This window comes from Felis catus, chromosome B1 (genome assembly GCF_018350175.1).
Source record: "Felis catus isolate Fca126 chromosome B1, F.catus_Fca126_mat1.0, whole genome shotgun sequence".
In the NCBI taxonomy this organism is placed as follows: Eukaryota; Metazoa; Chordata; class Mammalia; order Carnivora; family Felidae; genus Felis; species Felis catus.
Window position 1 is genome coordinate 121,980,234 of NC_058371.1, and position 20,613 is coordinate 122,000,846.

At 47.0% G+C, this 20,613-nt stretch overlaps 1 protein-coding gene across 1 annotated transcript; it reads left to right on the forward strand.

Annotated features, from left to right (window-relative positions):
* The first annotated feature begins 1,279 nt into the window (after positions 1–1,279).
* CB1H4orf54 (chromosome B1 C4orf54 homolog) lies at positions 1,280–20,383 on the forward strand. Its single transcript, XM_006930945.5, has 2 exons — positions 1,280–7,060; positions 15,650–20,383. The coding sequence occupies exon 1, from the start codon at positions 1,618–1,620 to the stop codon at positions 7,021–7,023; it is 5,406 nt and encodes a 1,801-aa protein (XP_006931007.1). The 5' UTR covers positions 1,280–1,617; the 3' UTR covers positions 7,024–7,060; positions 15,650–20,383.
* Positions 20,384–20,613: the final 230 nt, after the last annotated feature.

Sequence of the window (20,613 nt, forward strand, 5' to 3'; positions counted from 1 at the left end):
GTTCTCCATAACCAAAAAGTTGGCTGAAAATTTAGCAAATTCTCCCTTTTCTTCTTGTTCTTCCATTCCCTTCCTCTCCCTCTGTTTCTTCCTGTTTCCTTTTCTCTTTTACTCTCCGCCTAGTGCTCTGGCTTTATATCCACACCATGATACTTGATATTTCCAGTATTTCCTTATGTCATGTTTTTAATGGCAATGACGTGGGCAGAAGCAAGTTGTCAGGGGGAGAACGGCAATGCTGTACTCTCCACGTCTCGGGTATGGGAAGGTAAATGCTTCACTTATTAGGGGCTCCCACTCCATACCTACCCCCACGCCTATCCAGAAGAAGGAACATTTTTCTGTGCGGGGGTGGCTTTCACATTGGAAGGGGATGGGTGATGATGTTATTTTTGTTCCCCACAAATGTGGATGTTTAAAATAGTGCTTTATTCAATCGGCATAAGTGACACATAGACTATGTATAGTGGTGAAATTGGGCCTGGCAGGTGATGAGGGCCAGATCTCATGAAAACCAAGGGTCGTGGTTCTCCACTGATAGCACCCAAGGATCTGCTCTGAGAGTGGCCAGCACAGAACCCCTATCGTGGGGCGCCTGGCAAATTCACTTGCACAACTACTGAATTATCTGAAATGGATGTACCTCAGAGCCAGTGAACTGGGACTCTGGCTCCATTTCCATGGGGCATGCCAGCGGGTCACATTTCCTCTCTGAACCTCCCTCCAAGCCGCACTGTACTCATGAAGGGTAAGTGTATTCGTCGTTCTTTTGTGCCTTTTGACTCCACGCCCTGCAGGCCTGGAATTCAGCCAGGGTAACCGAATCACGAGGCTACAGCTCAGGCTATATTTAATTGAAGGTTTATTGTCTTGCCCCTGTTTTAGAAGTTTAGGGAACTTTTTCTGAGATCGATTGGATACTGTAGAGTTTGAAGTAGTGTTAATTTTGACCCCATGTGCTCCTTTCTAATGGCTATTATTAAAAGTTTATTTATTTAAGGTCTTCTGTCTTAAGTCTTTGAAAATTGCCCTTTTATACTTCAAGTCCACACAGTAAGGATTCTAGAAGGGATTCTGGTTTGGAACAAACAGATTATCTTTTATAGAGTGTAACTTCGGAGAAAGAGGGATGGCATATTTTACTCCTATGGAAGTTTTATGACCAGAACTCATCTGATTTGAGATGAACGAAGAAGAAAGTGCATAGATTTTGAGGCAAGCATAAAGCCTCCCATATGTCTAGGAGAGATTTTGAAATCTTTCTGGATTGTCCTGAATTCATATGAAACGCAACGCCAAATTTGAATTTTATTTAAGAACAAGGGGAAAAAGCCATTTAATCAGATTGGGGAGTGAAAGATGGCAGTGAGTAAAGACTAATTTCATACTTGCTAGACATGGCTATAATAGATTACATAGAGCATTTGGTTGATTTGAATGAGAACCCACATGCCTCCTCCACCCTCCACCTTCTCTTTTCATCGCAGAGCCTCCTCTCTCTACCCTCAAGTGTGGTTTCAGTATGACTGGGGAACAGACACTAAAAATATTTCTGGAATGACGTGACCCACTCTCGCCCCATCCAGGAAAGGGACAAGGCTTCACAAGAAACAGCACATGCTTTCCTTTCATTTCTGGAAGTCCCTGGGTCGACCTACAGATGCTGCTCCTTCCGTGGCCGATGGCATTCAGACTCCTCGCCGCCGAAGGTGCCAGACAAACAACTGGACAGAACAGCTCCGCCACGGGAAGCTGGCCCCAGTCTCGGCCGGAGCAGCAGCCCCCCGGCCCCAGACCACCTCTGCCACCCCAGCCGGGAGCCTTCCCGCCTCCCTCGGTCTTGCCCCCACCGCGCCACAGGGGCTGAGGACCTGGGAGCTGGTGGCAGCCGCCGCAGTGGTGCCTACGGCCTTGGGGCCGGTCCAGGCACGTGGGGCCCTGCTCAGGGCCACTCTGCAGCCCCTCCGTGGCCAGGGAGGGACCCAGGACAGCCCCGGCGCTCACCACTGTCTCTTCCTGTCGCTGAAACTTAGCCGAGGGCTCGGAATGGAAGGCGCCACTCCCGAGCCGAGTCCGCAGGCCAGACCGGAGGAGGTGGGCGACCCCGGGGAGAGCGGGGCTCCAGAGAGCCAGGAGCTCAGGCAGCAGCTGCGGCCGCGGCCCAAGCCAGCGGCCTCCTCCCCGCGAGGAGCGAGCTACGTGGAGATGTGCGCGTCCGCTGGGGCCCAGGGGGACAGCGCCGGCTCCAGCGCACTCGCTCTGGGGCGCTGCCCCAGAGCCCAGGGCGCCCCTAGGAGTCCCGGGGAGGAAGCCCAAGATGAACCCAGCCGTCGAGAAGGCAAGGCCCCGGCCCCCCGGAGGAATCCTGCCGCCTCGGAACTCTCCAGATCCCAGCTCTCCCGCACAGACGGGGGCAGCAACGTCTCCTCTTCCTCCTCCTCCTCCCCGGTGGACAAAGCAGAAGAAGGTGGCCTTTCCAAGATGGATGATACCACGACATCAACAGGGGCTCTGGCCACCTCCTCTTCGTCTTTAGGCTTTGAGAGTGACAGTGGTGAGAACGCAGTGAGCTGCCAGCCCAGGGGAGGAGGAGGTGGGGGGAGAGCAGGGGGAGGAGGAGGGGGGGGAGGGGCAGGCCGAGGGGGAGGGGGAGGGGGAGACGGAACAGAGTGCAGGGACATTATTGCCAAGTCTCAGGGCGGCAGGGACCCCCCCAAAAATGAGGAGGCTCACTACATCACCACCCACGAGATCCAGCTGAGTGAGGTGGAGCAGGACATGGATTTTGACGTGGGACTGGCCTCCCGCTGGGATTTCGAGGACAACAACGTGATCTACTCGTTCGTGGACTACGCTTCCTTCGGTGGCAGCGATGAGACCCCGGGGGACGTCACCACCCCGACCGAAGAGGACGACGACAACAGCTGCTACCTCAGCACCACTCCTAGCACCAATGCCACCCAGACTCCGAGCCCCACCAGCAGCGACCCGGCCCGCCCCGACGCCGACAGCAGTGGTCGCCACACCAGCAGCACGGAAGTGGGCAGCGGCCCCTCTGACAGTGACCCCACTCCCCCACCCACCGGGCCTGGCACCGCCACCCCGAGTGAGCCCTTGCCCGAGCCCCCGGAGGCAGCGTCAGGGGCAGCCGCCGCCGCAAGCAGCTGTGGGAGTGCGGCAAGCCAGATCCTCCTATCAATCAAACCGACTTCCCGGGCTATAAATGAGCCTAGCAACGTGCGTGCAAAGCAAAACATTATTTATGCTGCCAAGCATGAAGGCGACATGAGCCTCCGCGTCTCTACAGCTGCTGAACACAATTCAAGTTCACTGAAGCAAGACCCGGCTGCAGCCGTGGCTCAGGACCATGCAAAGAAATTCATCGCTGTCCCTGCTCGCCTGCAGACCCGGTGCGGGGCCATCCGGGCGAAGGAGCTGGTGGACTACTCCAGCGGGGCCTCCAGTGCCGTGAGCGAACTGGACGATGCCGACAAGGAGGTGCGGAACCTGACCTCCCGGGCCTTCCGGAGCCTCGCCTACCCCTACTTCGAGGCCCTGAACATCAGCTCCCGGGAGTCCTCCACGCTCTCCGAGGTCGGCTTTGGGCGGTGGTCTACCTTCCTGGACTTAAAATGTGGAGGTGTTGGAGCCAGGGTGGAGCAGAGCCTCCTGAGGAGCAGTGCGGCCTCTGTGGCCGCGGGTCTGAGGAAGGGCGGTGGGGCCAGGACGGCCGCAGACCAGCTCTACATCCAGTCCAAGAAGTCCCAGACCAAAGCCTTGGAGTTCGTGGTCAGCAAAGTCGAGGGGGAAATCAAACATGTGGAGACCCCGCTGTGTTTCCAGAAGCAGGTCCAGACGGGCTCCCGCGTGGTCACCCTTCTCGAGCCCATGAATTGCCGCAGTGACAGCAAAGCCAGTTCGGCCACTGGGCCCTGCAGAATCACCAGAGGCTCCAGCAAGGGCCCCGGGTCGGTGCACACTGACGATGGCTCGGAGACCTCGGAGAGCAGCAAGCCTGCCTCCCGCGCCGACGGCGCCCAGAAGAAGTCCAAGTTTGCTTCCAGTCTGCTCAAAAATGTCATCTCCAAGAAGATGCAGCGGGAACATGAGTTCAAAATGGAGAGGGGAGAAGTCAGCGACACATCCCACCATAACCTCTCCGGCACCTCCAAGGAGACGGCAGAGAGCCCTGCTCGGGGGGAGAGGCCGCGGGAGAGGGGCCTGCAGAGGCAGAGCTCTCGCCACTCAGAGGCGGGCTCTGAGTACACAGTGCTCAGCGTGGCGGACGCAGGTGCGGAGGGGTCCGCAGCCGAGTCTAAGTCCCCAATCTTCAAAGCCAGTGCTCCTCGGGAGAGCGCCGCGGTCTCCTGGCGAAATTTCCCGGATGGACATACGGAGGAAGTCTGTGAAATTAAGAAGAGTGCATCAGAGACTGTCAAAGGCATCTTCCTCCGCAGTCAGAACAGTGCATTCCGGTCCTGGAAGGAGAAGGAGGCAGAGAAGAGGGAAGAAAAAGCCCCCATTGGGAAGCTGAAGCTTCCCAAAGGGGGCGACTGGAGGGCTGATCTCGGAGAGATCTCTGCCAGCAAGTCCACTATCATGTCTCGCCTTTTCGTCCCCAACATCCAGCAGACGCCCAAGGACAAGCAGCCGGGGAAGCAGGCTACCAAGTATCCTGCTGCCCAAGCCACCTCCATGGCAGTGATCCGGCCCAAGGCTCCCGAAATCAAGATCCGGCTGGGGAGCGTGCAGCAGCCAAGCTCTGACTTCAACATTGCCAAATTGCTCACGCCCAAACTGGCCAGCAGCAGCGCCTCTAACCTCTTTAAGACCATTGAGGACAACAGCAGAGCGCAACAGAAACTCTTCCGGGGAGACAACCTGGAAAAAGTGCCCCAGTTCCAGGTGAGAGACGTCAGAGACAAGTCCAAGGCCCAGGGCCCCCTCCACCAGGTGAGAGATGTCAGGAAACTAATCAAAGGGTCAGGGGACAGCAGTGACAAGGGCAGCGTTACCCCAGAGCAGGGGCTGACCGGGCCCAAACCCAGGCAGCTGGCCGCTGCAGCTGGCGGATCCAAATCCCTTTCCCCCATAGTGATTACCTGCCAGGCCGTGGTGAACCAGAGGGAAGATAGCATGGACCGCGAGCCGAGGGAGAACATAGGCAAAGGTGGCAGCGGCAGGGTCTTGAATTCCTCCTCACCGGAAGGGACAGTCTTGGTTCATAGGGCATCTGGCAGGCTGCCCGTGGCCACCATTGCCCCCAATAAGCCGGAGCAGGGGTCTTACCTGCCTGTGCTCAAGATCGTCTCTAAGGCTTCTGCTCAGAAGACCCCAGAGAAGGCCAAGGAGGAGGAGGTCAAGGAGGAAGGGAAAGGCCCCAAGCCATCTCGGAATGCCCTGGAGAAGCTGACTGCCGCAGTGAGGTCCATGGAAGAGCTGTACAGCTTCAACAGGAACGAGTGGAAGCGCAAAAGTGACCCTTTGCCCATGATGATGGACAGCCATGTCCTGTCGCTCATTGCCAGTGAGGAGAGGGAAGGGGCTGCGGGTGCTGAGGGGGACCCAGACAAGCTGGCCCGACGACTGGGTGGGCTGGAGGAGCGGGGCGCAGGAAACAAAGGCGGTGTGGTCCTGCGTGGGGGCCCCGTGGAACGTCTGCAGCGGAGAAACTCCAACCCTAGCACTGAGAGTGTGTCTGCCCGGGCAGCTGCCTTTGAGAACCTGGCCAGGGAGAGGCCTCGATCGCTCTATATTCCCCCAGTCCACAAGGATGTGGAAAGAACCCAGCCCCTGCAGCCCCTCCCCCCACTCCCCAGCAACCGAAATGTGTTCACCGTGAGTGCCAGCAGCACCCAGAAAACTGGGGGTGTCGCTGGCAAGTTCCCACAAGGGCCTTCGCCAGAGAGTCCTTCGGCAGCAAAGGGCATCAAATCACAGGGACTCCGGTCCCTCAAGATCTCTCCGGCCACACGGGCACCTCCTGATGAGGTGACCAATAGGAAAAACGGCAGCAATTTGGAAAAGAACAATAGTGACTGTGAGAATTACCTGACCATCCCCCTTAAAGGAAGCTCTGCAGCTGGAGAGCTTCCGGGCCGGCCCGGGGCTGGGAGGGAGGGGCCGCCGGCCTCCTCAGCGACCACTCTCTGCAGCTTGCCACCCCTGAGCGCCCGCAGTCAGGTCCCCAGTAGTCCCAAAGGCTCTCAGGTCAGTGGAACCGGCCGGCCAGCTTGGCGCACCAAACCCGACAACCCCAGGGAGACAGTAGCTGCCCCCCAAGGGCCACAGAGCCCTGAGCATCTTCCCACTGCCATCTACCACCAGCAGCCACTACCCTTCACCCTGCAGGGAGCCCAGCCCCAGGTCCTCTGCTTCTCCCCACCCAGCATGCCTGCCCCAGCACCTGCAGGCCCGGCCTCAGTCCCCGCAGACCCCTTCCAGCAGCCACAGCCTCAGCAGACCCAGCGCAAGATGCTCCTGGATGTGACGACAGGCCAGTACTATCTGGTGGACACACCAGTACAGCCCATGACCCGAAGACTCTTTGACCCTGAGACGGGGCAGTATGTGGATGTGCCTATGACCTCCCAGCAGCAGGCTGTGGCTCCCATGTCCCTCCCTGTGCCTCCTTTGGCCCTGAGTCCTGGGGCCTATGGACCCACCTACATGATCTACCCCGGTTTTCTGCCCACGGTGCTGCCCACCAGTGCCCTGCAGCCCACGCCAATTGCTCACACCCCAGGGAGCAGTGAGCTCTCCTCCATGGCGGCAGAGCCCCCCAGCAAAGACGCAGCTTCGACATTCACTGAGGCCCCATACTTCATGGCCTCTGGTCAGTCTCCTGCCTCCTCTTCCTCCTCGGCCGCAGCAGCCACATCCCAGCTCGTGGGGGCCAAGGGCTTCGCCCAGCTGCACGGCAAGCCTGTCATCAGCATCTCTTCCCAACCCCTGGGGCCGAGGATCATTGCGCCCCCCTCCTTTGATGGCACAACCATGAGCTTTGTGGTAGAACACAGATGATGCGCAGTCACCAGAAAGCAGAACGGAGCAGCTGCTGGTGAGTGAATGTTACTTTGATAATCAGTTTTAAGGGATTAAGAGCAATCCTACTGCTTCGTGTTTGAAGTGGCAGGGGAGGCTGTCTGTAGAAAGGGGCGTTTTGGGAGAAGAGAACAATACCCCACCTAAATTATTAAGGAGCTAATTTCCTTACCAAGTTTCCTCTTCTTCCCACTCCTCAATCCCCGCAGCCAGCCTTTCCCCCTCTGACCTTTTCAAACTGCCTGTTTTTCCCACCAGTGAGTAGGAGGGAAGTGAACCTTAGATCTGTCAGGTTAGCCTTTGGTGAGGATTGGCAGGGGAAAGAAATGAAAACCCGGTCTGGATTTCGCGGAGTGAGCTTCGCTCTATTCCTGGCAGCCCCAGCGACAGAAGGCGTGAATATTCTGAGAGATGGGTGGGAACACCGGTGCACTCGGTGCTCTTGTCGCTCCCCACAAGTAAGAAGAATCACACTGACATTTTCTTGTTTAGGAGGTTTTCTAAAATCTGTACAAAGGCTTCTCTCCCTCCACATCTTCTCTCACTTGAAATGTCTTATACAAAGGGACTGTATATTTTAAGCTCTTGTTTTTCTGTTTCCAGATAGAGTACTTTTTCGTAGGGTGAGTTCAAGGTCTTTAGACACACACACACTTGACCATGAAAAGGGGGATATTCTTCAGCTGCAGTGGCTTCTTGCATGGGCTGCTGGGTTTGATCCAGTCTGATCAGACCGAATCCACTATGCACGGCTGCTAATTCCTGTAAGACACTCGCTTTCATATCTGCATTCTTTCCCTTCGGAAAATAATCAACCTCCACTTGCCCCCCTCTAGAAGAAATCAGATTAAGTAGATTCCTGATATCTGAATTAATCCAAATGCAGACAGGAATCCTTGCTGTAAATACACTCCAGGGGACTTGATAGGAAAAATGAGTTTGGCTTGTCTGAACCAGGACGATCAGACAATCAGACAAGGGCAGCCTTCAATAGGAGCACAGAAGTGTCAGCAGCGTGGGGACAAATCGGCCCCCTCATTTTCCTGTTTGCTTCAGATTAGGACGTGTTGGCATCATATATGCTTCTAGGACTTTCACTTTTGGTACGATCATGCTGAACCAAGAAGGGAGGTGGAGAGGAGAGAAGCCGTTTCTCTGCTTATATGAAAGAAGTAAACCATTTTTCTCTTTTCCGAACTGAAAAGGAACAGAGGACCACTGCTTCTTTGTGCGATGAAAGGGCCTTAAGTTAGGAAGTAGGATCATTGAATCAGATTCACAGCTTCAGCTTCTCACCAGCTGTGTGTTCTTGGGCATGCAAACTCTTTAGCACTCATGACACTCACGTGTCAATAATATCTACCCTTCGGGGCCCCTGGGTGGCTCAGTCGGTTAAGTGTCTCTTGATTTAGGCTCAGGTCATGGTCTCATGGTTCATGAGATTGAGCCCCATATTGGACTCTGCGCTGACAGAATCCTTGGGATTCTCTCTCCCTCTCTCTGCCCCTCCCCCACCTCTCAAAATAAAGAAATAAACGTTTAAAAAAAATATCTCCGGCTGCCTGGGTGGCTCAGTGGGTTAAGCATCCAACTTCAGCTCAGGTCATGATCTCACCAGTCGTGAGTTCAAGCCCCGTGTCGGACTCTGTGCTGACAGCTCAGATCCCGGAGCCCTCACTCTCTGCCCCTCCCCCACTAGTACTCTGTCTCTCTGTCTCTCTCTCTCTCTCTCTCTCTCTCTCTCTCTCGGAAACAAATAAACATTAAAAAAATTAAACAAAATATCTACTCCTCAAAATTTACCTCAGTGTCAGATGGCATAATAGTATATTGCAAAGTATAAAACCTTTTTCAAATTCAGGGATTGTTACTATGCATTACATTTATTAGACTTCTAGACATTAAGCCACCGTTCAAAAATCCTTGGGTCTTTGTGTCAAAAATTCCCTTGTTTTCCTTGCACTCTGGAAACAGAGAACTTGCATTCTTCCTCTGTGAGAGTTTGCAGCAGGCAGTGTATGATGATCACAAAGAGAGGGGTGTGGGGACTCAAGGTAAATAATGAATCTTTTATTCATTGTAAAACAATTGAATCTGCTTCTGGAAGAGGCTCAGAATTAGACACGTAGTTTTGCAGAAAGAAAAGAGTAGCCTCTAGGCAAAAGTGTTTTAATCTTCTAGACAGGTGGTGTGTTTACCTAAGGCTATTTTGGGGCAGCTAATCCTGCGAGGCCTTTGTGTGAGCCCTGGAGGTGCAGAAGCCAGGGGAAGAGAGGACACGACACAGAGGAGGGAACAACCGGGCACACGGGCACACGCTTGCCTAGTGTCCCTGCAGCAGCTGCCTCTGGCTTCCCTCCTGTCTGCTGAGTCTGGAGAGATTAGGCATGGAGTTGCTCCCATCAGACACAGATAGAAATCATAATTTTTAGTGTTCGAGATTTGAACAGTAATTTTTTAAAAAGGTTTTGCCTTTTGAAAGCACAGCCTTTTATTTTAGTCCCCAACCCCAAAGATAGAAATGCAAAGCTGGCTTCTCGATTTAAGAAGACTTTGTTAGGAACTAATAATTCACATTTTGTATATAGGCAAAAATCTATTATCCAAATTCAGATAACTAATATCCTTCAAAACTCATCTTCCTGAAAGTCCTTTTCCACACTGTCAGTACAGAGCCCGACTCAGGGCTCGAACCCACAAAACGTGAGATCGTGACCTGAGATGAAATCAACAGTCAGACACTTAGCTGACTGAGCCACCCAGGCGCCCTGCCTTCCTGAAAGTTCTATGCCACTTTCTGAAGAAAGTTAGATACGTGAAAAAGAAGTGTGTTGTTCTTTTTGGCATGTGAAAAAAATTGTAAGCATTGCTCAGATATATCAAAAAAAATTACGTTCTACACATTCATCAGTGGAAGCTCCTATGGATGGTCAGGGTGAGAAGTCTTGAGAGCTGGTTTCAATTCAAGATATCCTAAGAATTTGATTTAAAATTCAGAGATTTTCCTTGAGGTAGAGTAGGAGTTTATGTGCCCCTTTTAAGTAAGAAGTCACACAAATGACTTGACCTGGTCACAGCATTTCACGGAGAAGAAAATTAAAGCTTAGAAGGAATGGCTTTGCTGAGGTCCCCAGGGAACGAGATAGCCAGGATCTGCAGAGGGGGCTCTGGGCTCTCGCTCGCAGCATGCACCCCGGGGGCCACTCTGTTCCTTGGTCGAAGGCCCAGAGCAAAGAAAGGATGGCAGAGAAGGATAGCGGGCCCCGTCCTGGCAGCCAGGACACCTGGGCTCTCTACTCTGTGCCTCTCTGGACATTTGTAACATGAATGTTTGAACGAAATGCGCTAATTCCCTCATTCATCCGAGGAACACGAACTTCTTGTTTACGCTCCACCAGCTACAGTGTGCTCTGCGGTGGGGAGAGCCCCACCCACGTGTGACCTGGTCCCCCAAGCCAAGAGGGCACAGATCCGTGCCCGCAGAGCTGCGAGACCAGGATTCAAGTCCTGTCTTAACCTTTAAGATTCCTTCCAGCTCAAATAATAATAATAAGTGTTTCGGCATCTATTTTTAGCTGTACCGTTGTACCAGGGAGCCTGGGGAGCTTTGCTCCGTCCCCCTGTGTATATCTGAGCATAACCAGGTGCCATCATCTCTGTCTGCTTATGCAGTTACGAATTTCCCTTTAGTTTTGCTTTCACAGATGGGTCTTTCTGCTTCTCTCCTTCCTGTGGTCATTGCTGCTGTGCTCCTCAAACTTTGCCATGTCGCAGCCCGGCTGAGAAGATAATTAGCAGTATTATTCTTTTATCCTGACTTGGTAATGATGTCACACACTGTGACAAATGGATGAGGCTCTTCCCAGCTGGTGGCCTCGCGGCCAGTAGTCATGACAGGAGCGCATGCTCGACACACCGGTGTGCTGGGCACACCAGTTGCACGACTTGGCTATTTTCTCCCTTGCCGTTAGGATTTTTCTGTTTTAGGCCTTTGCTGTTTGTCGGCTTTTGCTTTGAAAGTCCCTTTTCCACAGGATCTTCGATGCTTTTTCTGCTGAGACCATTTTTGTTTTAGTTTTCTGTTATTTGACACGTGTGGCTGAGGTTTTCCTTCCCCGACACATTCCCTCTCATGCTTTCTCCTGCCCACCCACTTAGACACCATCTTTCTGTTTTAAAATTTGAATTGAGACTTGATTATAAATACCATTTACAAGGACACAAAGATAAAGTCAATAGGTGATAATAACAGAAGAAAACTTCAACTGGCATCATGCCTGCCACACAGCGGTTAACGCCATTATTTTGTTTCAGTGAATGTCTTCTGTTTTTCCTATTAGACTTGATCTATTTGTCGTTTCATTTCTGAGTGTGCCTTATGTTGCTCCTACATGTTGGTCTTTCTTTTCTTCTCACTTCCTCCAGGTTCTTTCCACGGCTCAATTGAGCCCCCCACATCAGCAGCTGAAGTGGAAAGAGAGAGGGGCTGGATGCAGGGGCAACTGTTTCTGGAAAGTTCTAAGGAGGCCCTAGAGGGGTCCTCAGATGGTCGAACCCTGTCTCTTGCGTTGAAATTACAGGAGGAACCTGGGGCTCAGAACAGTTAAGTGACCTTTCATGAGTCACTGTGCCCCTGAAGGCAGAATTGGGACTAAAAACCCAAAGTATCCCATGCGAGAGCCTTTTTCCAGTTTGCTTCTTTCTTGCTCTTCATTTGCCCTTTTCTTTTTCTCCTTTGGTGGTCTCTTCTTTGGTGGTCCCTCTTCCTGGTGTCTGTCCAACCAGTTCACTACCTATCTCTTTCTTCCTTTAGCGTTGGTCTGAGAATTTCATTTACTTTCTGTTCGTTGCTTTTTGTTTTTGTTTGACAACTTTATTTTTTTTTATTAATTGTAATGTTTATTAATTTACTTTGAGAGAGAAAGAGAGAGAGCAGGGAAGGAGCAGTGCGGGGGAGGGGGGGTGGGGGTGGGAAGAATCCCAAGTAGGTTCTGTGTTTTCAGCGCGGAGCCTGAAGCAGGGCTCGAGCTTGCAAACCCCGAGATCATGACCTGAGCTGAAGTCAAGAGTCGGATGCTTAATGGACTGAGCCACCCAGGTGACCTTGTTTGGCAATTTTATTCCCTTTTACGGACTCTTTTTTCCCATTCACTTGCAGTTGATTTAGTTGGATGTCCCACCTTGCTTCCTTCTTTCTCCTCACCTTTTCTTTCTGTGGTTTGTTTTTATCACCACCTGGGTGGCCTGAAGGACACTGCTCCCTGCCTGCTCCCTCACCTGCACATTCTTTGCAGCTTCCTGTAGGAGGCGAGGTGTCAGGGCCGCGGGCCATAAGCATGGCATTTCATTTGCAGTTCATTCTGTAATCACATTCCTGAATTGATTTGTTCAATTTTTTTCTAACTTTGTTGTGGCTTCCTCTGTCTGTTATTATCTATAGCTGCTCTTTTGTTGGATTATCTTCTTACTGTCTTTTTTGCTTTTTCTCCCTTTCTCTTTTCTTGGATTGTAGCTTCCCTCGAGCTTATTATTTGGTGCCTCCCTCCACAATTGTATTAATACCTTTTTGTTTTCTTTACCATCTATAAAATTAATAATAAATGAAAAGTAATAGCTAATGTATATTAATCATTTGTTATATATCAAGACTTCATATCATGCCATTGGATTCTGAAAGTAAGGAGATACTATTTTTAATTCCTGTTTACAAATGAAAAAATAGCTTGTCCCACATCCACAGATCAGCTGAAATCCAGGCCCCTGGAGCTCTGTGGCCCATGCTCTTGCAGATGACCCCTTGTATGCTCACTTCGTTTACTCTCTGCCCTCCAGGTGTCAGTTTCTGGCTGTGAATTGTCTCTCTCCCCTTATCTGGGGAAAAAGAGAAGAGAATAAGGGTAACAAATTGACCCTGAACTGTCAATGTCTAGCATATGCTAAGTCTCCATGTGTGTTTTTCTTTTGATTTAAAAATTAGCTGTCCTTAGTTATTAGAACATCGTATGCATCAAAGAGAATTCAAGCCAGTTTCAGAAACTTTGGGAGTGGCTGTGGCTCCCAGTGATGGGGGAGAGGGTGGTAATTGTGGTATGTGGGGGAGGGGTGGGTATAGGTTGTCCGTGTGAGAGTGGGATCCTCCTGGAAGCCAATGGGTTCGTGCATTTTAGTTGAGGAGGGACTGTGGGGCTTTGACTAAATAAAGGCCAAGTAGGTGCACCTTGAGGTCAGGCAACCCTGGCTTAAATTCTAATGCTCGTATTACTTTGCATAAGGGATTTGTCATGTCTGGGCCTCGGTTTCTTCAACTGTAAAATGGAAATACCTTGCAGGAGTGTTGGGAAGAATGAGTTATAAAACCGTTACAAAGGACATAGCAAACAGCTCAGGGCACATAGTAAGAGTTCAGTCTCCCTTGGAGACTAGAACCCTATAAATGCCTCAGAGCCCCTTCATCTTTCAGGCCTTCACGAGAGCAGAAATATTGGTCCTTATCTACGCGGACTTCCAGGACAGCAACAGGGGCCTGTATCCAGGATTGCTTTATATTTCCCCCAACGGAAAGCAATGCCCACAGCCCCAGAGTCCCCTTTGAGCTGGCTTATCTCTAAGGGCAGGCCCGTTGGCTGCGGGTCAGGGTACTCTAGTATCAAGGCCTTCCAGAATGTTATACAACTCTGCAGATAGCTTGCCAGCTGCATGTAGAGATTTTCCTCTCTGTCTGGGCACAGGTCTGTGTGAGCAAGGGAAAATCTGACCCAGCATCACTGCTGAACTCTGTCATGTGTTCTGGTCCTATAACCATGGGAAGTCATCCAGGCCAAACTGCCCGGTGACACAGTATAGTCACCCCTCTCATCTTTACTGGCTTCTTCATGATCCTCTGATAGGTTAAACTGGTGGATTTTCTTACTCGACCCTTAACAAGAATCGGACTAACTTTATTACTTGCAAAATTTCAAATAAAATTCCTCTGAAGTTAATGGAAGCAGAGCCAATGTCCTGCAAATGAATGAAAAGGCGATATCTGGACTATGGGTCCCTAAAAATGGTCCCAGTCGATTGTATAAATAGGTTTCTCCTCCATTTCTCAGGCTGTTCTCACCATCCTGGAGTACGCCTCCCACCCACCCCACCGCTGTCGGCGCCCATCTCCACCCACACCACCACCCCACGTCTTCTCAGCGTGTTCAGGGAATCTTTGCAAAATCTTGCCTCACGATGGACTCAGCCTGTGTGGTTGTCAGATCCATGGATCCTTGAATCTCATACTCTGCTTCTTAGTCTTCTATTTTCTTCTCCTCCCCTTGTAATGATATTTTCTTTTCCAGTTGCTGCTTTCTATGCCCTAAGGTAGGAAAAACCTAAATTTCACAAATGAGAAGTCTCCAAACCCATCTCGGTGTCTTTCATCCTGGAGGTCACTCCTCAATATTAGAAGACAAAAAAATAAAATAAACAAACATGAAGTATATACATATGAAATCATAATTATTCTTAAAGCCTTTTTTTTTCTTATGTATTTAACACAAGTCAATTTTTAGATGACAGGATAAAATATCCCTTGTCGAGCTACTCTGATTGCATATAATTGATTAGATAGCTGTTATTTGATACTCCTCAGAGGTTATTTTTCACATGACAGAGTGTTCTTAATCCTTGACAAATATTACCTGTAGGCCACTCTATATCTGTCTTCATAATATTATGTTCAAATATCAACTCTCAAATGTCAGAAAAAAATGTTTTTTTAAGGCATGGTTTTAGTAGACTTACTATAGAGAGATCAACAGAAAAGGCTAATTTTCAGTAAGCTTTTAATCTTGTGATAGAATGGATTTAACTAAGTTATAGGCAATAATCAGCGTGTCTCATTTTAATCAAAATGCACTGTACGAAATTCTACATAATTTAGGTAGTGATTGTTCACTTATAAGAATTCTCAGTATAGGGTTTACTCACTTAACTGGATTACTAACTCATAAATTTCAAATATTTCTATTTAGCTTAAATATCATTTCTGCATGATATTTTAGGAATGTATCTATCACAGTTTTATCTCTGCTGTGGATGATTTCAATGAGACTAAACATTTAACTCTAAAATCATTTTTCAATAATTGATTGATTCAATTCAAGTTTCAAAGAGAAGCTTTTCTTTGGGTACTTTCTTAAAGCCACCATAATGTCTAAGGAAATTCAGAAACACATTTGCCAACTACAATTTAAAATGTGATCTTCATCATTGTTAATGTTGAAAGTAGCCAAATAGTCAAATAAAATGTACCTTGATATCCTTCTTTAGAAGTGAGATCTACTGGGGTGCCTGGGTGGCTCAGTCGGTTGAGCGTCCGACTTCGGCTCAGGTCATGATCTCACAGTTTGTGGGTTTGAGCCCTGCGTCGGGCTCTGTGCTGACCTCTTGCTCGGAGCCTGGAGCCTGCTTCGGATTCTGTGTCTCCTTCTCTCTTCTGCCCCTCCCCCGCTCACGCTTCATCTCACTCTGTTTCTCAAAAATAAATAAATAAATGTAAAAAAGAAAAATTAAAAAAAAGAAGTGAGATTTACTTTTAGTCTAACAATCTTTTCTTGACCATGTTTGTTTATAGGAGCAAGACGGAAGATGGACTATTCTGTAATCTGAAGGTTGCATTGTAACAGCACTAAGAATGCATCTGAAACACTTCCTCTACATGTGTTATTCTTAGTTTTTGCTTCTTATAAACCAAGTGTGTAAGTTTCTATATTTTCCTGAACAGCCCTGTTAAAACAGTTTGTGTTATTTTAGTTTTACTAAGCTGATTGAATGGTTGCAGTTTTTCCCCTGTGAAACGATTTCTTTTTATACTATAATACAGAATATAAGCTTTCTCTTCATCTCTCCCTTCTGTACTTGTGACTAGGCAAACAATCCCTTCAGTGTTTTCATAGTTCAATCAAAACATACAGCAGAATGAGATTGGTTCTGTTGTAAACCACATCAGTAAATCAATAATCTGGATTGCAAATCTCCTTATGGGTTCTTGGAATATGTGAGGATTGTTTGATTTTTAAATATGATGGGCCTGCATTTTGAATCACATACGAGCCAAGCCTAGTCATTCCCTTGGTTATGTTCTACATGTTCTTTTATTGGGTTTAGCATGATTTCAAATGTGATTGTGAAAAAATAGTAGTTTTCATTCTTGGGCTTTGTTTTAATTTTCCCATTTGTACAACGCCATGACACTATCTGTCGCCTTAAAATAGAATGGCTTGAAATACTGAGGAGCCAGTGACTGCATTTAAAACTAAGTTCTTAGCCTCAGAGAAGTATAAAATACCTATTTTCCTCTTGGAATCCAACCTTTGTTATGAGTGGATAGCAGTTTTTTGTCTTCTTCGGTGATTCCCTCTCTCCATAGTTGCATGCTCCTCTCTCACGGGGTTGCCTGAAGTCTGAGGAGTGGCCTGTCTGGGGCAGTAGAGTGGAATGTGAACTGATTCAGTGGCTCTGATTCTCTCCAGCCCCGGCCATACAGATAGCAGTGACCTAGGATGGTATCACTTGCTCCCTATGGCTTTAAGAGATGTTGAGACTCCAAATCACAGAATCTTTCATCGACTTTCAATACTGCCTCCGCTGAAACTCAATTCTGAAGGTTATTTTAGTGAGTGTTCACAGTGAGTCCTGATGAGTTGATTGGAGAGATAAATATTTTGTTTGTCGTAATTAGTAAGCATGCCAACATATACTCAACAAATGATACATTGGAATATTTCTTACTTTTAAAAAGAATAACTTGAAGGTTCTCCCAGGCTTTCTTTAAGGAGTTTCCTCTTATCTGTTTATTTGTTCAAAGGCAAGTCATCCTGGTAAAACATTTTTTAAGATCCTTATTTTGATTTTAATGATCATCGGTATTTGGTTTCTGCTTAACTTTTTTTCTTGAAGCCACAGAATTTTATGCTATTCATGACTGAAGATGTGAGTAAAACCTAAGACTGATTTTTGTGTGATTGACGTAATCTCATTTGTAGTTAGGCTTCCCGTCTCAGACTCTTGTAGGAAAAGTGACTCAATTTCTCCTTTAGGGCCTTCCCGAAAGGGATCTTCCTTTAAAATGAAATTCTGTTGGGTAGAAGAAAAGGTTTGAGGCAGGAATAGTCAGCTCTGGTCACGATTCCATCAATGGGCTGATGAGCAATGAAATGAATGTCTCTATGAGACAAGAAGCATGAAATATAAAACAGCCTCTGTGTATAGAAAAGATGACCTTGTACCATACTGGGGCAAGCCTTATTTCTTTGTCACGGAGGTCTTCTCACCCAGGTACAGCAGCAGTGTCACCCCAGAATTGCCTTAATTTTTCACCACTCTTACCACATTCAGCCATTTTCAGGAGAGATTGGCTAGGTATGAGGTCATTTAGTATTAAAACAAGGAGGTAGAATCGATTTCAAAGAGCTCAAACCTGTAGTGCCCAGAGAAGCACCATGAATTCTCAAATATTTGAACACATCTGGCAAAACCGACATAGGATTTGGGTGGATAGTACCGGAATTGACAAGACTGTTTTAAAAACACGTGTGACTTTTAGGCAAACCCAGTGATCATACTGAGTAGTTAACTGCTTGCCAGGTCTTCAAAAAGAGAGACATTTCCTTCCCTGGAAAATGTGGTCGAATTCTTACCTGGGGGCCTGGGGACCCCATAAGCTATTTATCATTATTTATCACCAGCAGATCTGAGCCTTAAATTCTCACACTGAGGTAAACTAGTACAGAAACCAGGAAAGAAAAGAGAACTTTTCACTCATTGGTTCTATCAGAGAGGCCACATCTTCTAAGAAGCTGCCAAGGACGTAGTAAATGTCCAAGTGGTTAAAATGGAACTTTAAAAATAGTATTCTATGACTACCACATTGTTTATTGATAATTTTATGGTCCTCTATTTCATCAAACAAAAAAAGCAAAAACAAAAAACAAAAAAAAACCAAACCAATGCTGCTGGCCATTTACTACCTCAAGTGATAGGGACGAACGTTTTTAAACACATGGTAATTCTAAATCCTCATTTTCAGTGTTTCATTATTTCTTGAGGTTGCATTGCTGTTGGAATGAGGTGGTTGTGCCCTTCCTATTTCAACCAAAGTTACGTGGAATAAAGCAAGAGTCTATGAAGCCTTTTGATCCATAAAACTATTACCCTCACGATGTCCCTTTAGCTACTGAACTACTACCCTTTTATGTCTTATGTACACAAAACCATTAGTGAAGCATGTAGCATTTCCCAAATAGTGACTTGAGCTTGAATCTAACGAGAGTCCGGTTTATGCCATTTCCACTCAGGGTTACATGTGTGACTCAGTTTTCCAGAGGAACCACAGGGCATTGTCCATAGAAAACTTGACCCGTTTCCTCCTTCCCCCTGTTGGTTAAATAGTCAGGTGGAAATTTACTCCATTTGAGTTGTTTCTGGAAAACTGAACACATTTTTAACCAGTATGAAAATTTTCATCGGCAAGAATATATTTTCTTAGAAGCACTCACTGAAATTGCCCTCAGGATTAAATGAAGCCCAAATATGCAGTTAGTGACTTAATATATAAGCTCTCTGTCTGTCTGTATATGTCTTTATACGTTTGTATGTATATGGCTCTCTATGTACCACTGAGTAAATAAGCTAAAACAGATTACGCTTTGCCATCTTTATGACAAATCTCAAATGTTAACACACAGTTCAAATTCATCCTTATAACAATAGGAAATACCTAGTGATATAAATTTCTTTTTCTTAATTTCAGATTTGACTTTATCATTGTTGCCTCTTAAAGAGATAATGCATTTTAATTATTTTCATACTTCATAGAAATGAAAGTCTGTGTTTGCTACAAATTGAATGCTCACGCTACCTGAAATAATACTTTGGACTGCAGGACAGTATTGATTCTTAAGTAGATTCTCTATAATCTCATGATAAGTATATATATGTGCATGAGAAAACACATTCAATAATAGTCTCTGTGTTTAAAAAATATCATGGTATACATTTTCCTATGTGGTGCTTGAGGAGTTTTCATTCTACAGTTTACAAGGTGTAGGTTTGCACCCCAAATTCTCAGGGTATAGTATTTTACCCAATACTTGAAAGCAAAAGGTGCCCTGTGTTTTATCAGTACTGTTGAGGAGAAAAATTATGTGTAGGCTTGTTTTAGAAAACTACTTATAAAAAGTCAAATTCATAAAATATGTTAGGCTTTTTCATAATTTCTAAGAAGATATACATATAGATATGATATATATTTTCAAGAGACTGTTTCTATATTCTTAACTAATTTCTGGGTCCTAAGTAGACCTCACAGGTGCGTAAAATCATTAAGAAAGCATGTAGCATTTGCTAAATTGTACCTTGAGCTTGAATCTAATCAGAATCGCAGACTCTGGTTCTCTGGGGGGAAAAAAAAAAAAAAAAGCACATCCATCTGTGACACGTGCGACTACAAGGCCCAGAGGAAGATTCTGAAAATTGGACTCATTTGTATGCCCCGTGTCTCAGAAGAGAACTGAACGTTCACAGCACAGCAGTATTTGTAAGCTGTTAACATTCTTGTTTCATGTTGCAACTAGAGCATATTATTAGATTTATTCCTATTTAATTCAAAATGGTGCAGAATAAAACACACACACACAACACATCAAATTTGATTTCCTTTTTTTAAGTTTCATAATTGCTTTTTCACAAGCTAGTGTTAATGGCAGTCCTTGCCAGGGTTCCCTGAATTTACCCTTCCTACCTGGATCTGTTTTCTAGCAGGCAGTCCTTTCTTTTTCTCCCTCTTTGAGGATGTAGGTGTCTGTATTTACATTGAAATCGTATTATTGTATACTAAAGACAGTGGTTGTTGAAAAGAATGTGAAGACTGTGGAAGTTATGTCCCAAACAGAGAAGAGGAAATTGTGTGGTAAATAGAGAAAGACATTGGATAATGCCGGATTGTGCCCCTGACGATGAAAAAGCCAGAGGTAAATGGAAAGAATGTGAAAATTAAAACTGCTCTCAAGGCAGAAATCATGGTGGAAAAGTTCCTACCTGAGGTCTGATTCAATTATAAAACACGGTGAGCTTGGCCAATGGGACTGTGAAATCAGCCCAACAGCTCGGAGAATTACGCTCTCGGTGTGTTGCATATGGAGAAAACTACTAGACAAGGACTCGTGAGACTGGCCTACTTACCTTTAACTGCAGCATTTGTAAGTGATTGTGCAATCTTGTGTAATGGTCTTTTATTTGGACTCGTTTGAAAAAGAAATGTTTTGTTGTTGTTGTTTTTCAGTAAAAGTAACCGCAAAGAAAACATGCATCGTTTGTCTCTATTTGAACTCAAAAATCAAGCTTTGGGCATTTTGATTTTCTTCTGTATCCTACCTTCACTTAACTAAAATCTTCTATCATAATGTTTTACGTCCAGGTTGTGTTAGTTTTTGATTGCTGCGGTAACCACAAATTTAGTGGCTTAAGACAACACAAATTTATCATCTTATGCTTCTGAAGATCAGAAGTCTGGTATGGGTCTTTCCCTGTACCAGAGTA

Coding starts and splice junctions, on each gene's coding strand:
- CB1H4orf54 (XM_006930945.5), top strand. CDS start 1,618: ATGCTTTCCTTTCATTTCTGGAAGTCCCTGGGTCGACCTACAGATGCT.